The sequence below is a fragment of the Perca flavescens genome, chromosome 14 (genome assembly GCF_004354835.1).
Source record: "Perca flavescens isolate YP-PL-M2 chromosome 14, PFLA_1.0, whole genome shotgun sequence".
NCBI classification, from domain to species: Eukaryota; Metazoa; Chordata; class Actinopteri; order Perciformes; family Percidae; genus Perca; species Perca flavescens.
Window position 1 is genome coordinate 18099038 of NC_041344.1, and position 20652 is coordinate 18119689.

At 39.1% G+C, this 20652-nt stretch overlaps 2 protein-coding genes and 1 non-coding gene across 4 annotated transcripts; 2 read left to right on the forward strand and 1 right to left on the reverse strand.

Annotated features, from left to right (window-relative positions):
• The first annotated feature begins 502 nt into the window (after positions 1-502).
• Positions 503-6234, forward strand: si:ch211-199g17.9 (synaptonemal complex central element protein 1). Of its 2 annotated transcripts, XM_028597534.1 has the most exons (10): positions 503-642; positions 1664-1708; positions 1790-1855; positions 3195-3269; positions 3486-3533; positions 3713-3767; positions 4801-4890; positions 4997-5060; positions 5193-5259; positions 5557-6234. In XM_028597534.1, exons 1-10 carry the CDS (start codon positions 627-629, stop codon positions 5658-5660), a joined length of 630 nt encoding a protein of 209 aa, XP_028453335.1. In that variant the 5' UTR covers positions 503-626; the 3' UTR covers positions 5661-6234. The 2 variants fall into 2 exon arrangements, with proteins under 2 accessions (XP_028453335.1, XP_028453336.1); XM_028597535.1 differs by lacking the exon at positions 3195-3269.
• Positions 2912-3044, forward strand: LOC114568833 (U8 small nucleolar RNA). The gene has a single exon (XR_003694330.1). It is a non-coding gene; the product is annotated as a U8 small nucleolar RNA (small nucleolar RNA).
• Positions 6235-6344: 110 nt separating the features above from the next.
• On the reverse strand, positions 6345-19677 carry fam83hb (family with sequence similarity 83 member Hb). Its single transcript, XM_028597533.1, is given in 9 exon segments — positions 6345-7981; positions 8716-10388; positions 10391-10998; positions 11150-11698; positions 11803-11927; positions 12073-12237; positions 13189-13521; positions 13652-13808; positions 19278-19677. Coding segments are annotated over 8 exon segments (3597 nt in total). The 5' UTR covers positions 13775-13808; positions 19278-19677; the 3' UTR covers positions 6345-7960.
• Between the last annotated feature and the right edge of the window lie 975 nt (positions 19678-20652).

Here is a 20652-nt window from a genome sequence, read left to right on the forward strand (position 1 = left end):
TATAGGTCAGGTTTAAGGCGTATGAATAGTGGATACATTACAGGCCCAAATTGTGACTTAAAAAATGAAATGTCCTTGAAATGCAAATTAATTTATTGAATGAAGTTATTTCCATTCAGCAAAAATAAAAAATAATGTCGATATGTAAATAATGTGGACATTTAAAATATAAATCGCAGATATGCTTTACCCTGTGTTAGTCGAGAGGAAGTTATTATTCGTTACCTCCGCCGAGTATATATATGTCAATGCCGCCGAGGAGGGTTTTTGGCCCAGCTTGTTTGTTTGTTTTTATATCAGGATTACGGAAAAACTACCTGCCCGATTTTCATGCTAGTTGTTGATGAGTCTACTTTTGTAGACAAGCAGTAATGGTTTTTCTTCCAGCCTCTGGCGACAACAAGTCTATGAAACTGTCTGTAACTGTACTTTTCCTGCTATAAATCAATACATAAATATATAGTATTTTTATATTAAAAAATATGCTACTGTGGGGGGTGCAGACGCACTGTGGCGCCAAAGGGGTTCTGGTTCCGTCCTCGTGCACATATAGGTGCACACGTCCCTTGAGATAAGGACCGTTAGGACTCTGGATAGTGAAGAAAAGACTCTTCTGGCTGGATAACATGAGCGAATTGGCAGGTTAGACGGCGTAAATTTAAGTTGAACTATACTATATATATATATATATATATAATTATAGTATCAAAAGTATACTGATTTTAAAATGCCTACAATGATTATTTTAGAAAACATTTAAATTACTGCATAAATAGCAACGTTAGCATCTGTTGGCTCTGTAAGGCTAACTTTTAATAAAACGGTGGTAACCTTATATACTGTCTATGGTGGTAACAGCATTGTATGCAGAATAGAGACTATAAAGACATGGCTTAATGTCAGTATCTTCCTTTATAGCTTGCTAATCATTTAAATATTACCGTTAATTAAGTGTCATTTTAACTTAATTTAAATTGCAAAGACATTGATGTTAGCTAAAGGAGAAAGGTTAGTTAACTTATATTTGTGCTATCTTAGCTTAAAACTAGCTATGTTAATTTTAATGTTACATTATCTCAGTTTGAGCCCATACCGGAAAATTGCTGTAACGGTATTGTTTTTAGCTAGCTAAAATCTTAGCTAGCTAAGTAAATTAATTTAAACCCACCTAACCTTTAGCCATGTATTTTATTAGGACAACCTTAAGATAATCCCTAACATTACATGGAGTGACACGTTTAGCTAGCTAGCTAGCTAGCTCAGTGGTTCCTCAACCTTTTCATTTGAAGGACCCCTAAACTGACACAAGTTAGACCACGGACCCCCATTTGATAAGAATGTTGCTTTTAGATGTTTTATTACAGAAGATATATGAAACACATTACCAAAATAGTCATACATTTTGTCATTGTGTTAGGCTACTTATGGACCCTTTTTCCTGGGGTCTCCCTCAAGGACCCATTTGGGAACCACTGAGTTAACATAAACCCACCTAACTTTTAGCCATGTAACTAATAAGGTCAACCTGAAATTTAACATAAACATTACATGCAGTGACACGTTTATCTAGCTAACATGTGCTGTAGGCACATTGGAACATGATGGGAAGTAAATGTTAAGACAAAAGTGTTTCACTTATCTAACATTTCCTTTTATTTAACAGGATTCAACATTGAGGACTTGATTAATGTTACACCAATGAATGGAGGTAAACTTGCACAAAGTACAAATTAAACCAATCTTTAAAATCCCTAAACAAGGCTGATATATTTTCATGCCCTGCTGTCAGGTGGAGGAATGCAGCAGGAGCCCAAAGTTGAACAGTTGATGGGCAAATTAAGAAGGCTGCAACAAGGTAGTGTTTGATTGACCTTATGCCGTTTTTGAATTGCTAGTAAATCAGATATTTTGAATTCTCATGTGCACATAATGAGGTACTTCAGAGGACAGTTATAGGGTAGGTATGCAGGCCAGGTCAGACCTAATAGCGACATCTTTCGGACAAAAGGGAGATGTTTTGTTGCACTTCCTTTGTATATTGGATCTTTTCCCCTTAATTTGGGACAAAAACAGTGCAGAAAATGCTTCACGTTTTCAATCTACTGCAAAGCATTTCGGTCAAGCACAAGGTAAAAACCATAGATCTATCTATGGATATATACATTGGCATATATAAAAGGATATAAACAGTGCAAAGGGACGGCTGAGAATTCACTGCCGCACACCTCCGTCTTCGCGTCTAATTGTGCCTGTGTCGCGCATGCGTGGAGCTGTGGTACGATTCTTTAATAAATCGACGGTTAGCGCATTATTTAGCTGTTGTATTAAAAGATTAACCATTTGATCAGTACGAATACTGTACTCATAATTATGTATTCGCTATTCTGTACGAGTCGGTCAGAAATTCAACTGGTGGTAGCTAACCTAGCGAAAGCAGCATGTGGAGTTAACATCTTGACATGTTAGTTAGTCTTTGTGAAGCTACACTTCCACTTCCGATGGTAAGTCGCGCAGTGTTTTTCTTTAATTACATCAAAGCCAGTTTTAAAAAAAAAGACGTGAACCGCGTATATGTGTCCTATAGTGGTAAACTGATCGTATAATGTGTCGTAACTCTTTAACACGGAGGTCTGAGATTGAAAGTAAACTGTGGGAATTTGCACCAATGAGAAGGCTGGTTGTGCTGTCCATATGCTAATGAACACGCGTTTTCTTTTAGGTTTAACAGAAAGAATAGCATATAAAAAAAAAAGATCGTTACACATTAACATAGTAAGAGTTCGAGTTTAAGCAAAAACACATTAAACTGCATGTAACAAGTAAAAGTTGAACTCGACCACGGGAATTTAAAACCGTGAGTAAGACGGCTCTACGCACTGAGCATAACCGTTCTTACGTCAATGATTTGGTATCTTCAGTGAGGTACATCCTTACCTGTTACTCCCACCAAGGAGTATCAGAACATGATGAATGGAGACTCATGAGATATGATTAATATCTCCATCTTGTAGGGAACAGCAACACCCTACAAGACCCATTCTGACAATTTTGTGAACAATAATAATATGTAAATGTTTATTGCTGTATTAGTTCTAAAAGTTAATATGTAATTGCTGAATCTAGCTTTTGTGTTATCACCAAACAACAAATATAACAGTTGTCGTGCTGCAGTTACACTGTTTGTTTTATTCAAGGTAAAAGAGCCCTGGAAGAAGAAATTAAGGAATTCAAATCTGTCAGTGACTCTTTGCAGAAAGAGCTGGAAACTTGTAAGACACAAAATAATCTCTAATAATTGTATTTGATTCACATACAACACACTTATTGTACTTGCTGTATGTTGCTAATATGTAGTCAAAAACCTACTAAAAGTATATCGTAACTGTATTTGCTATCCTTTAGACAACTATTTATGCCACATGTTATTTACCATATATGTTTATTTTATCATAGTATACTATTACTAGGCATTGTTGTTTTTACAGTACAAACTGAAGTTTACCAACTGGAAGGAATCCATAAAGAAAAAGAAGGTACATACTCAAACAATTGTACATGTGTAATTGATTATAGCTTAATAAATATGCCAATTTAAGCCATGCAGAGTAACATTTTTTGGTTGACTAGGTCTGAAAACAAATATGTCATCTATTGTATATACACAGCCAATACATATGAATAATCTGATGAGCTGTGTGATGATTTTCTCCAGAGTTGTGCAGGAAGCTGCAGTTCCAGTGTGAGGAGTCTGAGCAGGACTGTTCCAGGTGAGTTCTGCACACTAACCAGATAAAGAATATTATTTTATGTGTGTTTTTCTGAAGTCTGAACATGACCCATCAACATTTTCTTTGTGTAACACTAGATGGCAGCAACTTATCAGAATCCTGGATATTTTTTTCTTTGAGAAATTGTCTGATGTCAAATCTTACCTGTATCTTTGGATCTACTATGACATGTTGAATTGGTTTTCTTCAGTCCATTTGTACTGAATATTAAGACATTTTGCCTAATTTCCTAATTATATATTAATTAACTTTTAATAACAATGTACCATTTTAATAATGCATGCTAATTCAGTAGCATATATTGAATAGAGCCACCTCCACCAAGATGGTTGGATATAACATTAAGATATGTACCTGTGTCACTGAATTTATAAAGCCTAATGAGAGTCTGATTGCATCCTGGACATCAACAAAACATTCCCTTCACTTAAAAGACTTTTGAATTCGATATCTTTGTGGCTCTTTGTTTTTCCTTTCCTTTCCTTTTTTGGACATCAACAAAACATTGCCTTCACTTAAAAGACTTATGAATTCGATATCTTTGTGGCTCTTTGTTTTTCCTTTCCTTTCCTTTTTTGTTTTATGCTTGTATATGTTGTCTGTATTGTTTACTTTCATTGTTATAACTAATCAAATCAAAAGCACACTTTTTATATATGTGGTCATAATAGACTGCATTTAAATACAGTGTGATTGATTGTACCATACACAACATCCTTGGGTAGTACATAGCTTTTGTGTACTGTCAAAGGATTATGTGATGATGCTATGTTGTATCCAGTATTACACACAGCAGGTTAACATTGTAATAGACTTATTCTTAAGGGCACATTAGCTGTTGTCGATTTACTATATATGTATATGGGATCAAATGTTGTCATGAGGAATATGTTGCAGTCTGTGATGTACAGTAATCACTGTAAGTCTAGGGTGAAATGATGGTACTGGTGGAAATCTTTTATATTTCAAGATGTTTTTATCTTGTATTGAGTGAGTTGTGTGTGTTGTGCAGGCAGTTAAAGCAGAACAAGAAAAGTGAGGAACTTCTGGAAGAGTACAGATGTGAAATCCAGGAATTCAAGCTTAAACACCGGAAGCAGCGGTACCTATTAACAGTGCAATGATATATTACTTTATTTTTTTTAACATATTGAACAACCTTGTAAATGTCAAAAAGAAATTAACTAAAGTCAGCCCTGTTTTTGCAGGATGAAGTTTGAAAACCAACTTCATCAGCTGATAGAGCAGCATAAGAATCTGCACACTGTCTTTGTAAGTTTATCTATTTGATATCAAAATGAGTTTGACATCTATAATTTTTTCCCACATCTCTAAATTAGAATGATAAAAATGTGACTCATTGTTGATATTGTTAATGATGTTGTCCTTCAAATTGTAACTTAGACTCCAGAAAGGCTCCCAGAAGAAATAGAGAGTGCTGGGAATACGAAAAGTCAGCTGTTATCAGCTGGTAAGTACCCTCTCATAATTTATGTCCATCCTTCTGCAAGCAATGGACCTTTTTCACAGCAGACATTTTGACTTGTCATAGTAGGAAAAGCACAGCTGAAATTGATAACCTTAACGATGGCTCAATGCAGCCATCATTAATGGTTTTGAATACACCTGTGGTTTTCCTATTATGACATGTCAACATGTCTGCCGTGAAAAAGGTCTATTCAACATTTATTCTTGAACATGCATTATTATAGTGTTTTTTTTCCATGTCCAACCGCTTTGATCTCGTCTTTTTCTGTGATTCTTACAGAACAAATTAAGTTGGCTCAGCTGCACCGCCTCGATGAGGAGCTAGAAGAGATGAATAAACAGAAGCAGCCAGTGACAACAGCTGCAGAGACTCAGGAGGAGTAAAACTGTTCGTAGGTCATTTTAAAGAATCGGAGGTAACAGTCTCTTGTTTTATTTCCAGTTAGATGCACTTTGATCACTTTTTGTCAAGTGAAAACCTTAAATCTCACAAATGGCAGCTTCTGGGTTTCATCAGTCCAGGTGTTTCAGGATCCTTGCTAACATGTATGGCAAAAAACTAAAACTTTAGTTGACCAAAAATAAAAATGTAAACAGAATTTTAGTCACAATTTCAACTACAATTTATACCAGTGACATCCAAGTAAAATGTTTGCCTACCAAACTCTGTTAATTCCTGTCCTTGGCTACTTTTCTGTAAGTACTTCATGCTTTTACATTCAGTATTCTGTAAGGCATGGGTTTGTTTTGATGTATTTATGAAACCAGAAATATTTTACCTTGTTACTGGTAAATAGTGTTTTTCAAGTGCCTGTAGTAGTATCCTGTATGGTACTATCATCTTACTTAAATATTGAAATATTGTGTATTGACATAATATAAAGGTGTTAATATATCTAAAATAAAATAAAGTTTTTTAACAATGTTGTGACATTGTTAAAAACCCACACATGGGTCACATGGGTTTATTTTATGAATCTTAAAGAGCCTATAAATAAAAACAGTACAACTATTCACTACAATATACACACATACTGTATATACGTATGTGCACACAGCCACATTCAATTTCAGTTGGAAAGAGATTTAATAAACAACTTTTTTGCAGTATTTCAAATACAATGTAATACTATCTGAGGTTTAAAAAAAAAAAGAAGAAAAAAAGAACACGTTGACCCCTGTGCAAATTATTTCCCCCTAATTAATGCCAATTTGTTTTTACAGCCAAGACCACATACTTGCATATTAATTACAAATAAACACGAGGCACTTTGATAGTACACTGAGGGTGATCACTATCTAATTTGTCATTTAGTTTATCAACAAGCCCTTTTTATATTAATATGTACAATATAATCCCTTATAGCAAACAGTGTAACCCCTGAAGTGTTCATATAGCAATCAATCCTCCAATCATTTGATGTACTGTAAAAAAGAAAAACACAATAAATGGTTTGATGCCCAGTCAAGCAAGCAGCCTGGGAACTGTACCGTATAACTAAATCTTTGGTTTGCTAGTGTTTACAGACCAACAAAGGAGTTAGCAGTCCTGCGTAGGGCGTAGGTCTCAGAAGTGAAGTAACTTATGAAAGGAGGCATGGCCCTGCTCCAGTACTGCAAAATGTAGCTTCCCTTTTTTCTCTTCCTTTCCTTTATGCAGTGAACTTATTTAGAAGTCAACATACAGAGGAACAGGGGCACATTTGTTTTAAAGTGATTCAGGGCAACTTAAATGCTTTACATTTTTATTTACATGAGACAAACACTAGTACACTTACATTTTTTAACTTAACTCCTCTAACCATGAAAACCTACAGTCCCCTCTGAATGGTTATCTGACATCTTCAACCTTTATGAAGGGTGTCCAAACCCTTAATAGAAAGGCACATAACACTCTTGAGAGGGTAAAGTTCACGACTCTACTTTCTATCGAAAATCTGCCTCAACATTAAAATTAGACACATTCTCACATTCTGATTTTGTCTTACTCTTCATTCTCTATAATCTCACAGACATTTCACTCTTTGTCAATTATTCATGTCATTCCTTTCCTCTTCATTTTCTTATCTTTGCTTTCTGTTTTGGGTTAATAATAGTCCTAACTTTGGTAATACCCTTGGTGGGCCATTGGCACACAATGAATCCACAAAGACACTTTCTCCCATTCAGTTTAAAACAAGTCCCAGCTACACAGACACTTGCAGAATCACACAACACTTGTACACATGCAGTCATACACCGCCATATTTTTTAACTGGCATGGATCTATTTTCCATCCCTCAGGTGCAATATGTACTGTCTTTCTTTTATCCTCTCTCTTACTCCCCCAGTCATGTTTATACAAGTTCAGTTTTATGTTAATTGCCCTACCTTTTTCCTGTTAGGTGAAACATTGGCCCATGCAGCCAGAATGCAAGTAGATTCACTCTTCTTTCTCTTAGTCACCATATAAGGTCACAGTAGTTCCAGGTCTTGGCACATAGGCACATTCCAAACCCAATGACTTCAGTTTATTTTCAGTATTTTTATATATTGTCTTTTCAAGTTGTATTACTTTGTGTGGAAATCCAGGAAAGGCTGGTGTTGAGTACTTTGAGAGTGTCGTTGGCACACATGGGCAATGGGTGTTTTTGATCATCTTGCATAAATAGTTCCCATCTAAAAGGTGCCTCCTCCATCTTTCGTTATCCCAGGTTATTCCCCATCTATTAAGAGAACAACAGGGTTAACAGTGAATGCAGTGAACAGTTCATGAACCTCTTTCCGTCTGTCATTTACTATCAATATTATGAGGGACAGTGCTAAGTATCTTCTGCTTTTCTTAAAGACACTTACATTTAACCAGTATACCAATAAAGGTAGAACCAAATTCAATAATAACAATCATAGTTGTACTAGACTTTTATTGTGTATATATAAAGCAATGAACATTAGCTTGTCCACCAAAATTTATTTTCACAGCTTAAAAGCAGACACTATTTTAAACATTCATTGTTTGGGAATAAAAACTACTTTCAATTATGCAAACTACTTAATTATTTCTGTAATAATTATAATATACATGATTGTTTATATATATATATTTCAAAGACTTATTTCCATTTTCAAACTGACTGAACAAACTCTTAATTCAAAATCAAACATTTCGCAATACCTAAACATGAGTTTAAACATATCTGGTAATTTTTATGGCTCAGAAAGTTCCAAAGAGATTGTTGTTTCATATTTAAGTGTACTGTATACTGCTGCGTCTGACTGACTCAAACAATACAGGATTTATATTTTAAACAGCTGGCTTTTTGTAATGTAATTTAATCTAAACCCCTGATTCCCCTAATACGTCTACTTAAGTTGTTTACACACCTATCGCTACTTATGCCTTAGTTCATATCTCTTTCCCATCCACGCTGCAAGTATCATCCTTGCAGTGATAGACTACCTCAAAGCGGCTGTAGACCTTCTTTTCCTTCCTCAAACTCTCCATCCTCTTCAGCAATCCCTCCCGCTCCTGGATGTTGCCTGAGGGACGCAGAAATAGATTTTTCTTGATGGAGTTCTGTCCCTCCAGCCCCTTCTCCCCACCGTCACTCTCTTTCTCCCCTCCTGTTTCTTCTCGCTCGAGTCGGTTTTTCTGGCTGTTGGCCGAGATCTGCTCTAGAATGACTTTGGTGTCATCTCGTAGGTTGCTACTGAACAGAACAGAGCTGCCCGGGGCCTGGTATCGAGATGGGCCTGATATGCCGGTTGATGTTTTGTGATTGGCTGTGATTTGGTCGGCAGTGGTGGATTCTTTATCTCTAGCTGATGAACTCAGCTTTTTGCTTATATCTTCAGTGATCTCTCTGACCGTGCTCATGCCCCTATCGTCTCCTGAAGATTTCTTCTCTTTATCCTTGGGCCCCAGTAATCCCTTTAGCCTCTGCGTCTGCTTCTTCAAGAAGTCAAGTGTCTTCCCCTCACCCTTTCCCTCACCAAGTGTGTTGATGGATGTATTAGATCCCATAACTTTTTGCAATCCTTCCCTGGAGTCATCACGTGGCAGAGTTGAAGAACTTTGAGAGCGACTCTTTTTCATTTCACTCTTCTCTGCATCAGTAGCGTCTGTGGTCAGAATCTCTTCATCACAGGAGATCCGACGGGGATTTAGTCCTTTGAACTTCAACGGATCCTTCCTGAAGATCTTAGGTGACGGAAGGGGCTTTAGAGACTTGAATATATCCTTCTTTTGACCATCTGATGCATTTTCCTCTTTTTGAAGTGGAGTTGTCTCTGAAGGCTTCAGGTAGCTTGCAGAAGGCTTTAGTATGGGTGGTTTTGAGGAACTAAATGAAGATCTGCGAGTGAGCTCTGCCAATTTTGCAGATATGTCTATCTTCTTTGGTTCAGGTTCGGCTGAACTAACAGTTGGGATGTTTGGAGTCATTGCAGGTTTTAGGGGAGGTTTATCAGAAAGGTCTGGCTTTTTTTCAGCAGGCTCTGGGGCTTTGAGCGATAACTCTGTTTCCATTGTTGAGGCTTTTCTTTTGGCCGCCAGGTCTTTGAAATACTGCAGTCTATTTGCTGGGTCATTCATGTTCATAGATAATGATGTTGTGACATCAGATTTCTCAAAAGTTGGTGTCGTCTTTACCTCTTTGTTGGTTTTCTGAGGTTCCTCTTTTGCTTTAATCTCATCTTTTAATTGAATCCCCCTTTCCTCTTGCTGTCGCTCTTTCTCCACTTTTTCTTTCTCCTCCCTTTCTTTCTCCTTCTCCCTTTCTTTCTCCTTATCTCTTTCCTCAGCCTTCTTTCTCCACTCAAAAGGCTCACGAGACAATGACCTCCTCTTCTCTAGGATCTGGGCCACAATCGAGGAAGTGCGCACTGAGTTTAACTCCTCGTCTTCCTCTGTGGCTGGTTTTAGGCCCAGGCTACCACTGTGCATCTCTGCCTTGGATGATGAGAATATAAGCGAGGAACGCAGACGAGAGTTACGTTGAAGGAGTGGATTAACCCGTGTACGGAATGATTCATGTTTGGACAGGAAGAGATCTTGAGTCTCTTTCATTCCAACCCACCTCCCTTGCTGCAGAGTCCCTTGACTGTTGCACTCCTTGGTTGTTGTTGGGGCAGGTAAGGTATGGGCTTTCCAAACCGTGGTCTCAAGATGTCTGGTCTGGGTTTGGGGGGAACATTCGGTGGCTCCTTTATTCCAAAGCGGGGAGCTGAGTTTTCAGTGGCAGATGGCTGCTGAGATGGAGGAGGATCTTCAAATGCATCAGGCCCCAAAGGTTGAGTCACACCTTCTTCTCCACTGTCCTCATAAGTGCTAAGATAGGAATGGATTCTCCAACTTCTCATGCCTTGCTTAGCATCTGCATCTTCATCATGCGCCTGATCAGGTTGTTTGGCAAACGGTTTCTTCTCTGCAGGGTGAGGCTGTGTGGGTGAGCTCTGGCAGGCATACGCCTGACCTATGGTTGGTCTCCTATTGGTGGAATCTCCTCCATACCTTCCAGCTAATGGAGGTGCCTGGCACCCCTCAGGTCCTCTCAAGTCCTCAGATGAAAAGTATTCTCGGTTATACTTTCCAGGTGGAGGCTCCCGATCTGAGCGAAAGCTTGAATCTGAATACTGGTCAATGGAGAGTTGTGGAGGACAACCTCGAAGTCTGTCGTAGTGTCCCTTGCCAGAACCCGGCCCAGGCCCTTCATTGTAGTAATGGCTAGTTTGGGTCTGCTCCCTGTGAAGAGAATACGGAGGTTGTTAATTATTTGATTATAAATGTATTGTTATGTGTAAATACATATACTGTACACATAAGTTGGTGATGCATGTGATGATTCTAAATAATTCAGATTCCAAACAGTTGTAGATATTAAAGGGTTAACTACCTGTGAAAGTCTGTCTCATCCAAATTATTCATGACTCTGTGCTTCATGTATTGCCTCGAAGAGGAGTAGTTTTCCTGGGTTCCCTCTGCATAGCTGTGCCTCTTGAAGCCACTGGTACTTATCTCCATCTGCCTGGAAACTATGGACCTTCCCTGCTCCAGGAACGACTGCTGCAGACGAAACTGTTGCTGGGAATACTTTCCTATTGTAATTCCTGCCCCAGGTTCAATGGTGTGACGAAATGGATCGTTCCTCCGGAAAGGAAGGGCAAGGTTACGATCAGCGTCTCCATAAGAGAAGGCAGAGGGAATCTCAAGCTGCCTTCGGTAACCTGTGGGATTACGCAAAGACTGGGTCCTCTTTAAACCGAACTGGTTGCCTAAGTAACTGCTGGAGTCAGAGAGAGCAAGTGCTCCATCAGATGGGTCAATAACTAAAGGCTCTGACTGAGCAAAGAGAATGCGAAACTCTTCATCAAAGGTGGAAACCAGCTCCCCGAGGAAGAGGTGGGCGATGCAGCGGTGGATCTTCTCATAGGACCACATGAAACTGTAAGAAAATAAGAAAGAATGGTGGAGGCAATTAAAGTACTGGCATTTACAGAATGAATGAATGAGTCTTAGGGATTTAATGAAAACAATTAAATGACTGACCTGTAGTTGCCACTGAGTACAGCTTTGCAGTCAGCCAGTAGGAAACGATCTTTCACCTGCCCCTTAAATGATTTCCCCGTACGGGAATAATAGGTTATTCCTGCCACAGTCCTGACACGCAACATCTGTAAAAACAAATTTCAATCATGTTATGGACACACTTAGTGGAAATGATGTGTTATAAATAAGTAAATAACACAATAAATGCCAAAGGATAGACAACAGTGAGCCCAGTCTTTTTGAGAAAATGTAATGAAAAGGCAATCTCACAGGATGTTGGTCCAAGTTGACTTTGCAGTTGAAGACCATAGAGACAAAGTGATGGACTTCCTGCTCATCCAGTAGAATATAAACAGGAACGTGGCGTGCTGCTGCGTCCAAGAGGTCCGCAAAAAGGTCAACATCTGTAAACTTGTCCATCACCACAGCAATAACCTGAAGCAGAACAGCAAACACAATAAAACTAGTCAAGGTTTAGTCAGTGTACTATGGTCTTTATTAGTTTAGTTTTATAATTACTTTAACTGAATAGGTAATATAAAATTGCAAAATGTGAACGTTTACATCATTTGAAAGAACTTTGGCCTTGGCTGTTTATCAGCAATGGAAGATAAAACATTGGACATTTTGCTCTCAACCATATAACTGAAACAAAATGGGCATTTAACTACACTTAGTGTATCAGCAATACAATGTATGTTAATCTCTACTAAATTTACACATGGCATAGAAAGATGAATGACTCCTGTCTCAGAACCTGTCTTCTATATGCATGTTGAAAGACTGGTATGCCGGAACAGAAGAGTCACACTTGTAATGTTGTTACACTAAAAGAGACAAACATGTACTCTATACACAAAGACAGAAATGGAGGACAGACAATGACACGGCCCACATCAACAGGTTTGACTGCCTGTGACATAATGTTCATTTTGTGTTAATTATATTTTGAATTTAGCTAAAGGCCTGCCAGTAAGAAATCCGTATGCAAGGGAGTGGTAGCAAAGTTGGCAGTGGTAGATAGTAAGATTAAACTAACAATGAGATAGCATAACCAACACATACACTAGTCACTGGCAGCCGTTTATCTCAACTTTTAGTGTGATTTGTACAGTACAAACTGATAAGACAGAAGAAATGGTGTGTTAATTTTTTACATCATAGGTTTCCCACCCATCCACTTTTAGATTAGCTATGAAAAAGTATGGTATGTGCGTAGAAACAAAAGCATTGGTGGCATTTTTGTTGTTGTACGCACACTATAGCTTGGAATTTATGTACGCAGAATGCTTTGATCTTATCCTCAAATACAATTTTTTCAAAATTACCTGCTGAAAGCGAACCGGATATGTAGGTTTAAGTTTCCCATCTCTGCCTTTTACTTACCTGGCGTGCATTCTTAATGAGTCTCCTGGCCTGCTGCTTGATGCTTGGCATGTCTGGGTCGGAGGGGTTGACTAGAGTGGTGACCTCTGTGGGCCCCATGAAGCTTTGCTGTGGCAGTGGCCAGCCCAGGTCCAGCCCCGGGGCAGCCAGGTCAGACTGCATCGGCCAGTAGGTGTCGGAGGAGCCATCAGCATCCTGACGTCCCTCATGGTATGTCAGCTCTGGGACGCTGGAGGTCTGGTTGGGCGTCTGGATTGTTGACTTAATGAATTCAATTTCCGACTGTGCCAGGAAACCGACCACATCCGCGGACTGGAGGAACTCATAGTAACCCTGTTGAGCAGGATACACACTCAAATTCATGACATCATTAAACCAATATATCCGTCATTTTAAAGTATTTTAAATAAATATTCATTACATACACACATAAAAACGCTCAAGTAGAAAAATGTAGTGTTACCTGTATGTCATTTTCTATCAGAGCATCAATAGCTAGACGGTACTCCTCACGGTAATGTGGGGGCAGGTAGTTTGGGTCGAGGGGGTTATCGCCAATCGATGAACTCTGAGATCGATGTGCCATGGTTGGAGAGAGGGGTGGGGTCAAAGGTCAGGGCCTGGGTGAGGAGAGATAAGGGAGGAGGAATTTAAACCTGTGCAGAAATAAAGAAAAGCTCAGTGAGAGAAAACATTTAAAAATGTGATGGACAATGCTCTTACCAACTTATTAAAGGTCCCATGGCATGTCATAGGACCTTTTTAATATTTTTATTTGTTCAGGTTTATTTGTTCAGGTGTCTGTAGAGTTTGAGTGTTTTAGAGAAATAAAATTACATTCACATTGCTTTTGTAGTTGCAACTAGATAACACACCACTCTTCCATCAGTGATATACAATACTCATAATTCAACTAAATATTCCTCAGGGTGGTGAGAGGAAGAATGCTTTATGTCAGGATACACAGGTAGACAGATTACCTATAATGCCTTACACAAAAAGTCTATTGTTGCTGACGCCTGTGCAGTAAGTTTAACGAGTATGCACACCTTAACCGGCACACAATACCACATGCTTATACTCTGGCAGGCGTTAACAGTTGTGACAGATCTCCAAGAAAAAAAATTATTTCCCAGCCAAGGGCCACGTTTCTAAGTTTACAAGGCAAATGAATGCAGTCAGTGCAGGTTCTTCTATGAATCACTAATAAATAAGTTGAGGTTGATGGTTTGTTCTTATTGCCATTAATATTATATTTATTATACATATATTATACAAATACAAAGTAAATGCGGCACACTAAACTTAAAATAACTGTTGACAACGTATGTCATATAATATTTGACTGGATGACATTGGACAATAATAAAGAACAATACAAAGACATAGTTTGCAACTTTAGACAAAATACTTAACCCCAACACATCATCATTTTCTGTCTTCTGTTGTTCACCATAAACTAAATTTTATAGTTAGAATCTGTGATTGAAAGATAACATAACTTCTTATTCATGGCATCACACACTGCTGAATTGCTCTTTTTTGTAACGTTACAGTTGTATTAAGTAACTAAATATCCTGCTTTTGATAGCACCAATGATTAACTGAAATTCAATCTGGCTTGTGAGAAAATTACATAAAGGTAAGAACAACAGGATATAAAAAATACAATGGGAGTTAGAGAAAGAAGGGAGTGAAGTGAGAGAAAGGGAGGTGAGAGGGAGAGGTGGGAAAGGCATTTAGAGGTGTATAGACAGGTTCTCTCATATCTCTGCTCAGTAAATCTTCACGTTGGTGCGTCATGCTTCAAGTAGCTACTCAGACCTCAACCTTTAAAAATTCTGGTTCAGTCATAACACACACACATTGATTTAGGAGAGCATGAGTATTCTATTTGCTGTGCCATGACTTGAACTGCCTTAAACTTAATTGGAGGTAGTGAAAGGAACATTGTAAATATCAATTTGTGAATGTGTAATAACTGATTGTTTAAATGAGAAAGAGAGGGTGGAGAGAGTTTAGGATTCACTTTGCAGATTCACAGAATCAGATTCACTTAAGAGCCAAGTTCAACATTATTCACATAATTTCATATGTGGATGAATCAATTTATTAGATACCAATTCTCTCAATCTAAGCCCAAAAGATCAGCCACCATTGAAAAAACAAGATAGATGGAAGGCATAGACAACTTAGTTGGACAAACAGAAACTGTACAACAAGGGAGGATATACTAATTAGAGCTGCAGCGAATGCTTTTATTCATTATCAATTAATCTGCAGATTATTTTTTTTACAAGTAATCAATTTGGCCATCCAATAGTTTGTCTGCCCACACTTTAAAACGTAAAGATGTTCAGTTTACGATCACATAAGAAAAAGAGAAGCAGCAAATGCTCACAACTGAGCTGTAACAAGGCAATGTCTGGTGTTTTTGTTAGAAAAAATAGTTGGTTAACAAATAAAAATGCTGATTAATTTCCAAATAATTAACTACTACTTTCAGCTCTAATAACAATAGCTGGTTCGATCCACTTTTGCCATCATTATTTGGCATCTGTTAATCTGCTTTCAAAAGATGACGTAGACTATCACTGACAAGGCTGGATTCCATCCCACAACACAGTCCTGTGTTATTATGCACCATCAGCTGAGCCAGCCAGGACACCCCCTCGTTGATATTTAATGTGGTGCTGACAACTGCACACTGGACGGGTCATCTGATGGGGGAGATCTGGGTTAACAAACAATTCCAGTATCCAAAGTAAGTTGGTGAAACTCTTTAATATCAGGAATATACATGTGTTCCTTCTGCACATTGCGGCTGTGGTTGAAACAGGAAGGGTTTTTGACTGCGGATATATCACCATGGAAACGTACAGTCTTAGGAACTATGGTTGATTGACAGCCTGGCTAACCTGGGATCGGAGTGGGAGGGTGAGCAGACGTTTTGTAAGGTTGTACCTGCTTTAGAAGTGTGTGTGTGTGTGTGTGTGTGTGTGTGTGTGTGTGTGTGTGTGTGTGTGTGTGAGACGTGTTTTCTGTAAACTTCCACACACAATTGAGGGATCGGGGGTGATTGCAAAGGGCCCCAAGTCCTAACCCGCAATCACTTGGAGACACTGGTTTACTCAGAGGCCTGGTGAGTCACCGGGTAGCCCGGCCTGGCCTTGCCTGGGGATAACTTGCAACATAAATGTCTGTGGTGATTCATCTGCTGGCAAAATGGCTGACATCCTGTTTCCTTACTCAGTTTGAGCCATAGAAATTGGGCCTTTGCGGTTGTGCTGTTCCAATTTAAAAGTTCCATAGTGGGCAGGGAGTCGTGTTGGACGGACACGTTGCTTGCATGGAAGAATTTTACTCCTGCCAAGTTTCTAAAATGGGAAAAATCACAACTACTTTGATGCATTTTGTTTTGTTCTTTATTTTTTTTAAGACTGAGGCTTGATCTGTATACAAGTGAATTGTGCTGAGGCAGCAGTTATATGTATACCTGAGGACTTGTGATAACAGCCATGGACTGAGAGATGTGTACCTGCCTGTGCTCTTCATAATGTTAAAACCTCAGAAAAGTAATCTACCATGTGTGGCAACACAACAACAGCCACAAACAAAAACACAGCCAGTGCTTTTCATTGCCTTTCAGTTAGAAAAATAAAGAGTGGTGCAACCAACGTTCATTTTCCTTATCGATTAACTCCACCGTAGAGGAACACAGCAAACCAATGCAAATCGACCCTGAGGTGAATATGAGCTTTCAATCAAAAAAAAATTGTTATTGGTCACATTTATGTTATCTAATCATCAGCTCAGCTAAGTGGGTGACTCAAGAGCGCATTAGCACTAAACAGAGCCCTGGGGTTTCTCATTCACCCTCCTGACATCTGGGTCAGTGCAGAATGAAGCAACAGAATAACACAAGGTAAGATGCGTTGGCTAACTGTTAGGATATTCAAACAAATATTGCTGCTTTGTTTGTTGTTATAGCAACTTCAGTAAGCATCAAACAGTAGGTAGTGACATGATGATAGGGATCTTACTTTCTCTGTTCCTCCCTTAGTTATAACCCTTTCCGTTACCCACACAACGACCAGCCTGCCCTAAATGCACCATTAACAAAGCCAGTTTGAAACACTAAACCACCACAGTGTAGGCAGGCAGCAATCGACTGCAGCTCCTCAAGGCTGATAAACCCAGTATGCTGATGTGCCCACTAATGTTTGCTCACTAAGCATGAGAATGGTTCATTCTCAGCATTCCTGCCATCAGAAGAGCGAAAGAAATAATAAGCAAAGAGCTGAGAGAACATTTTTTTATCTGTCTCAACATGTGAACCAGAGAAACAAGCCTGAGGAGGTACTATCAAGTACAAACTCCAAAAAATATTTTCAGTTTTCTGTCTCGTCTCCCACACACACTCATCTGAACACTCCTCACTAAACAAGCATATATGATTGATCTGGCATAGCTCTTCGGTCGATTCATTTTGTGCAATAATTCGGTGTGAATGCAATTAGAAAAGAATACCTGAAAACAGGTTTGGAGGGATGAGCCAATACTTCTGTCAGGACCTTTCAATGCCACTTTCAGCAGATTAACACACACAAACACAGATAAGAGCAAACACAGAGCACAACTTGTCTCTCTGTATAACATCACACCTCAGCGTGACTGTTAAATCACAAAAGACAGATCAAGGTCAGGTTAATGTATACTGTATGTGAGGAAAAATGGCAGCACCTATCCTCCCTTTTTCTAGCTAGGTTTTACATAGCAGCGCTGCTAGAAAAACAGGTCCACTGAGGTCCTCGTCATCTGTTCCAACTGCCTTAAGATGTCTGCGGTTATCTTGAGTGGAAAACCCAAAAATAAAAGCATAAAAATGCTTCTACTTTGCTTCTTCACTCCCCCAGAAGCGTGATACTGCTCATACATGAATTACTACCACATACAATGATCCCTTGTAACACACACAATGCAAACAAAGCTATGAATGGGATGCAGCCCTGGCCATATGGCTAGTGTGACAAGATGAAATCTATAATAAGAAGCACACATGCAGAGACGTGCCACAAAAAAAAAAGCTTGCACTACCAACTTTTCCCCTCAAATTACAAACACATGTTGGATTATTCCTATCCAGTGAGTCACTTTGACTGAATCAAGGCTAAGCCTGTCAAGGTGAAGTTTGAATGAAAACATTGCTTGTTTGGGTCATTGCGGCAAACAAAATTGATCTGTGTGTGTGATAAAGATACTATGAGAGTCTATAGATCAAAGTATGTACGAGACGACATGTGCAGGGTGTCTTTCTTGCTCAACACACAAGGCTCCATGATTAGAGGACAATAACCTTGTATTATCTCACCAATTATCTTTAAATTAGAGGCATGTCAAGTTAGCCTAACAACATGACCTGCATTACACATGCTTGTAAAAATGTCTTTGCCTTTTCAGGCATTATTTATTACCCCTAGTTCCCTACAATGCAGTGCAGACAAAGATCTACACAGTAAAAACAGTAAAAAAAATAAAAGTAGCTGTTTTTCCTCTTTCTTGAATGTATTCAAAGGACAGGAGAAAGAGCAGCACAGTTTGTCAGTGCCAGCCTTCTGTGCTTAGACAATAACCATACTGTTCAGGTTTTGCAATGCACAGCTGCAGCTACCTGGATGACTTAATCCTCTATAAACTTCAGGCTGCTGGTGAGGAAAGTAACCAGCATTTCACTTTTTTATTCCACCCACATGAAGTAATGAATAGAATAGACACAACTAGGATACGGTTAGGAGATATTAAACCAGGACAGGACAGAATAGAATAGAAAATAAGGACAGAGGATAATAAAACAGGACAGAACAATAGAATAAAGCTATACAACAAGAATTAAATAATAAAGAATAAGTATAAAGTGTGAATTAGAATAAAACAGTAAATAATAGTGTACTAGGATAGGCTACATTTACAGTAGCCTAAAAGATAATAAAACAGGACAGAACTCAATAGAATAGAACAGACCATCTGTACATATGGTTCTTTTGTCCCATTTTGCACTTGCCAACCTTTAGGCTATTTCCACTCCGTACCTCGTAACTTTGCGGCAGAACTTGTCTCCTCTCTTTGTACCGATGTGTAGACTATCTCTCTCCCCGGTGAAACCGCCGATGTGCAAGCGTTCCCTTCCCGTCGGCGCGTCACATTCCTCAGATCGGGCTACAACTCCTTTGTGCACCCTCCACTTCCAACCTGCGAAGAAAGGAGACGCGAGGCCACACGGACTCCAGGCCCGGGCTGAGTGCTTCACTCGGCGGGGTGTGATCCTCCAGAGCCACCGCCACCATACGGCACAGAGCAGCGCGGTCAATGAGGAAGGAGCGGGACAACTCCTGCTAGGCATGGCTTTCCCACCGGTGTGACTCCTCCCAAACCCGTTGATCACTGAGAACAGAAGATCATTGGAAGTTCACTCCCAGTGGCATATTTCAAAAGTGTTGGCCTCTATGTCATGGCTGGTGTTTTATCTAGCCACAAAACTCTTTAAATGTGCCAATTTGGGCCAACAGCCAACCCATTGTTCCAATAAATCACCCTTCTAGCACTCACTCTTTAGACTGTCTTGTCTTTACTCTGTTTTGCACTGGTTTTGTTTTATCTTGGCACCATATCTTGTCTTTTTGCCCTTTAAATTGCTGCCTTGTTGCTACCTGCTTACTGTTGTCATCCCTACTGTGTACTGGATGGTTGACAAAGTTATCTGGAAGATTGGAAGTGTCAGGCAGCAGTTTAAAGCTGCACTATTTCATTTCTCCCTCATACAAATGAAAGGTTGATTTCCCAGTCAATAAAACGCACAATTTCTCAATTAAATACACTCAGCAGTTCTGCTGTTACAGCCTACTTAGTATGACTCTTCTCTTTTGTGCTCTTTCTGTGCTTGGCATTTGAGCCTTTACCATTATCCCGAAGTAATTTGCCCCTTTTTAGCTAAAGTTAAAGGGCTCACTTCTTTGGAGACTATGTTCTCTACTGAAACATTATGTAAATGAGTCACCTGCTGTTTTTCTCCATGGCAAAACACTGAATCAGCAGGCTCCAGCAGTTCCCCTTGATATATGAATCTTCTGCTACAGGCTTCACTGCTCAGTTTCTTTATGGGCTGGATTTGGGAAGCTTGTTTTTCTAAAGGCCATGAAGTGATAGTGCAGGTCATACTAGACACTACATTTCCTTTATATGAACCATCATTTGTAGATACTGGAGTTAACAGATTGTTCTCACACTTTTGGCCAATAGACGAATGACCATTTGATATGTTTCTGAATTTTCTGCTCAGGCGAGTTAATTCCAACATTTATTTTGTATAATTTGAAGAAAACGTCTTAACTCTAAACCCTTCGTCTGTTTCACTCTCTTTATTTGTCTTTTTTTTATTTACTTTTTACTGCCTCTCTTTTAGATTCT

Bases quoted from the DNA above. Each gene is read 5' to 3' on its own strand.
- si:ch211-199g17.9 (XM_028597534.1), top strand. The intron at 1,709-1,789 runs GTAAACTTGCAC...CCCTGCTGTCAG, and splicing joins TGTTACACCAATGAATGGAG to GTGGAGGAATGCAGCAGGAG. The intron at 4,891-4,996 runs GTACCTATTAAC...CTGTTTTTGCAG, and splicing joins CTTAAACACCGGAAGCAGCG to GATGAAGTTTGAAAACCAAC.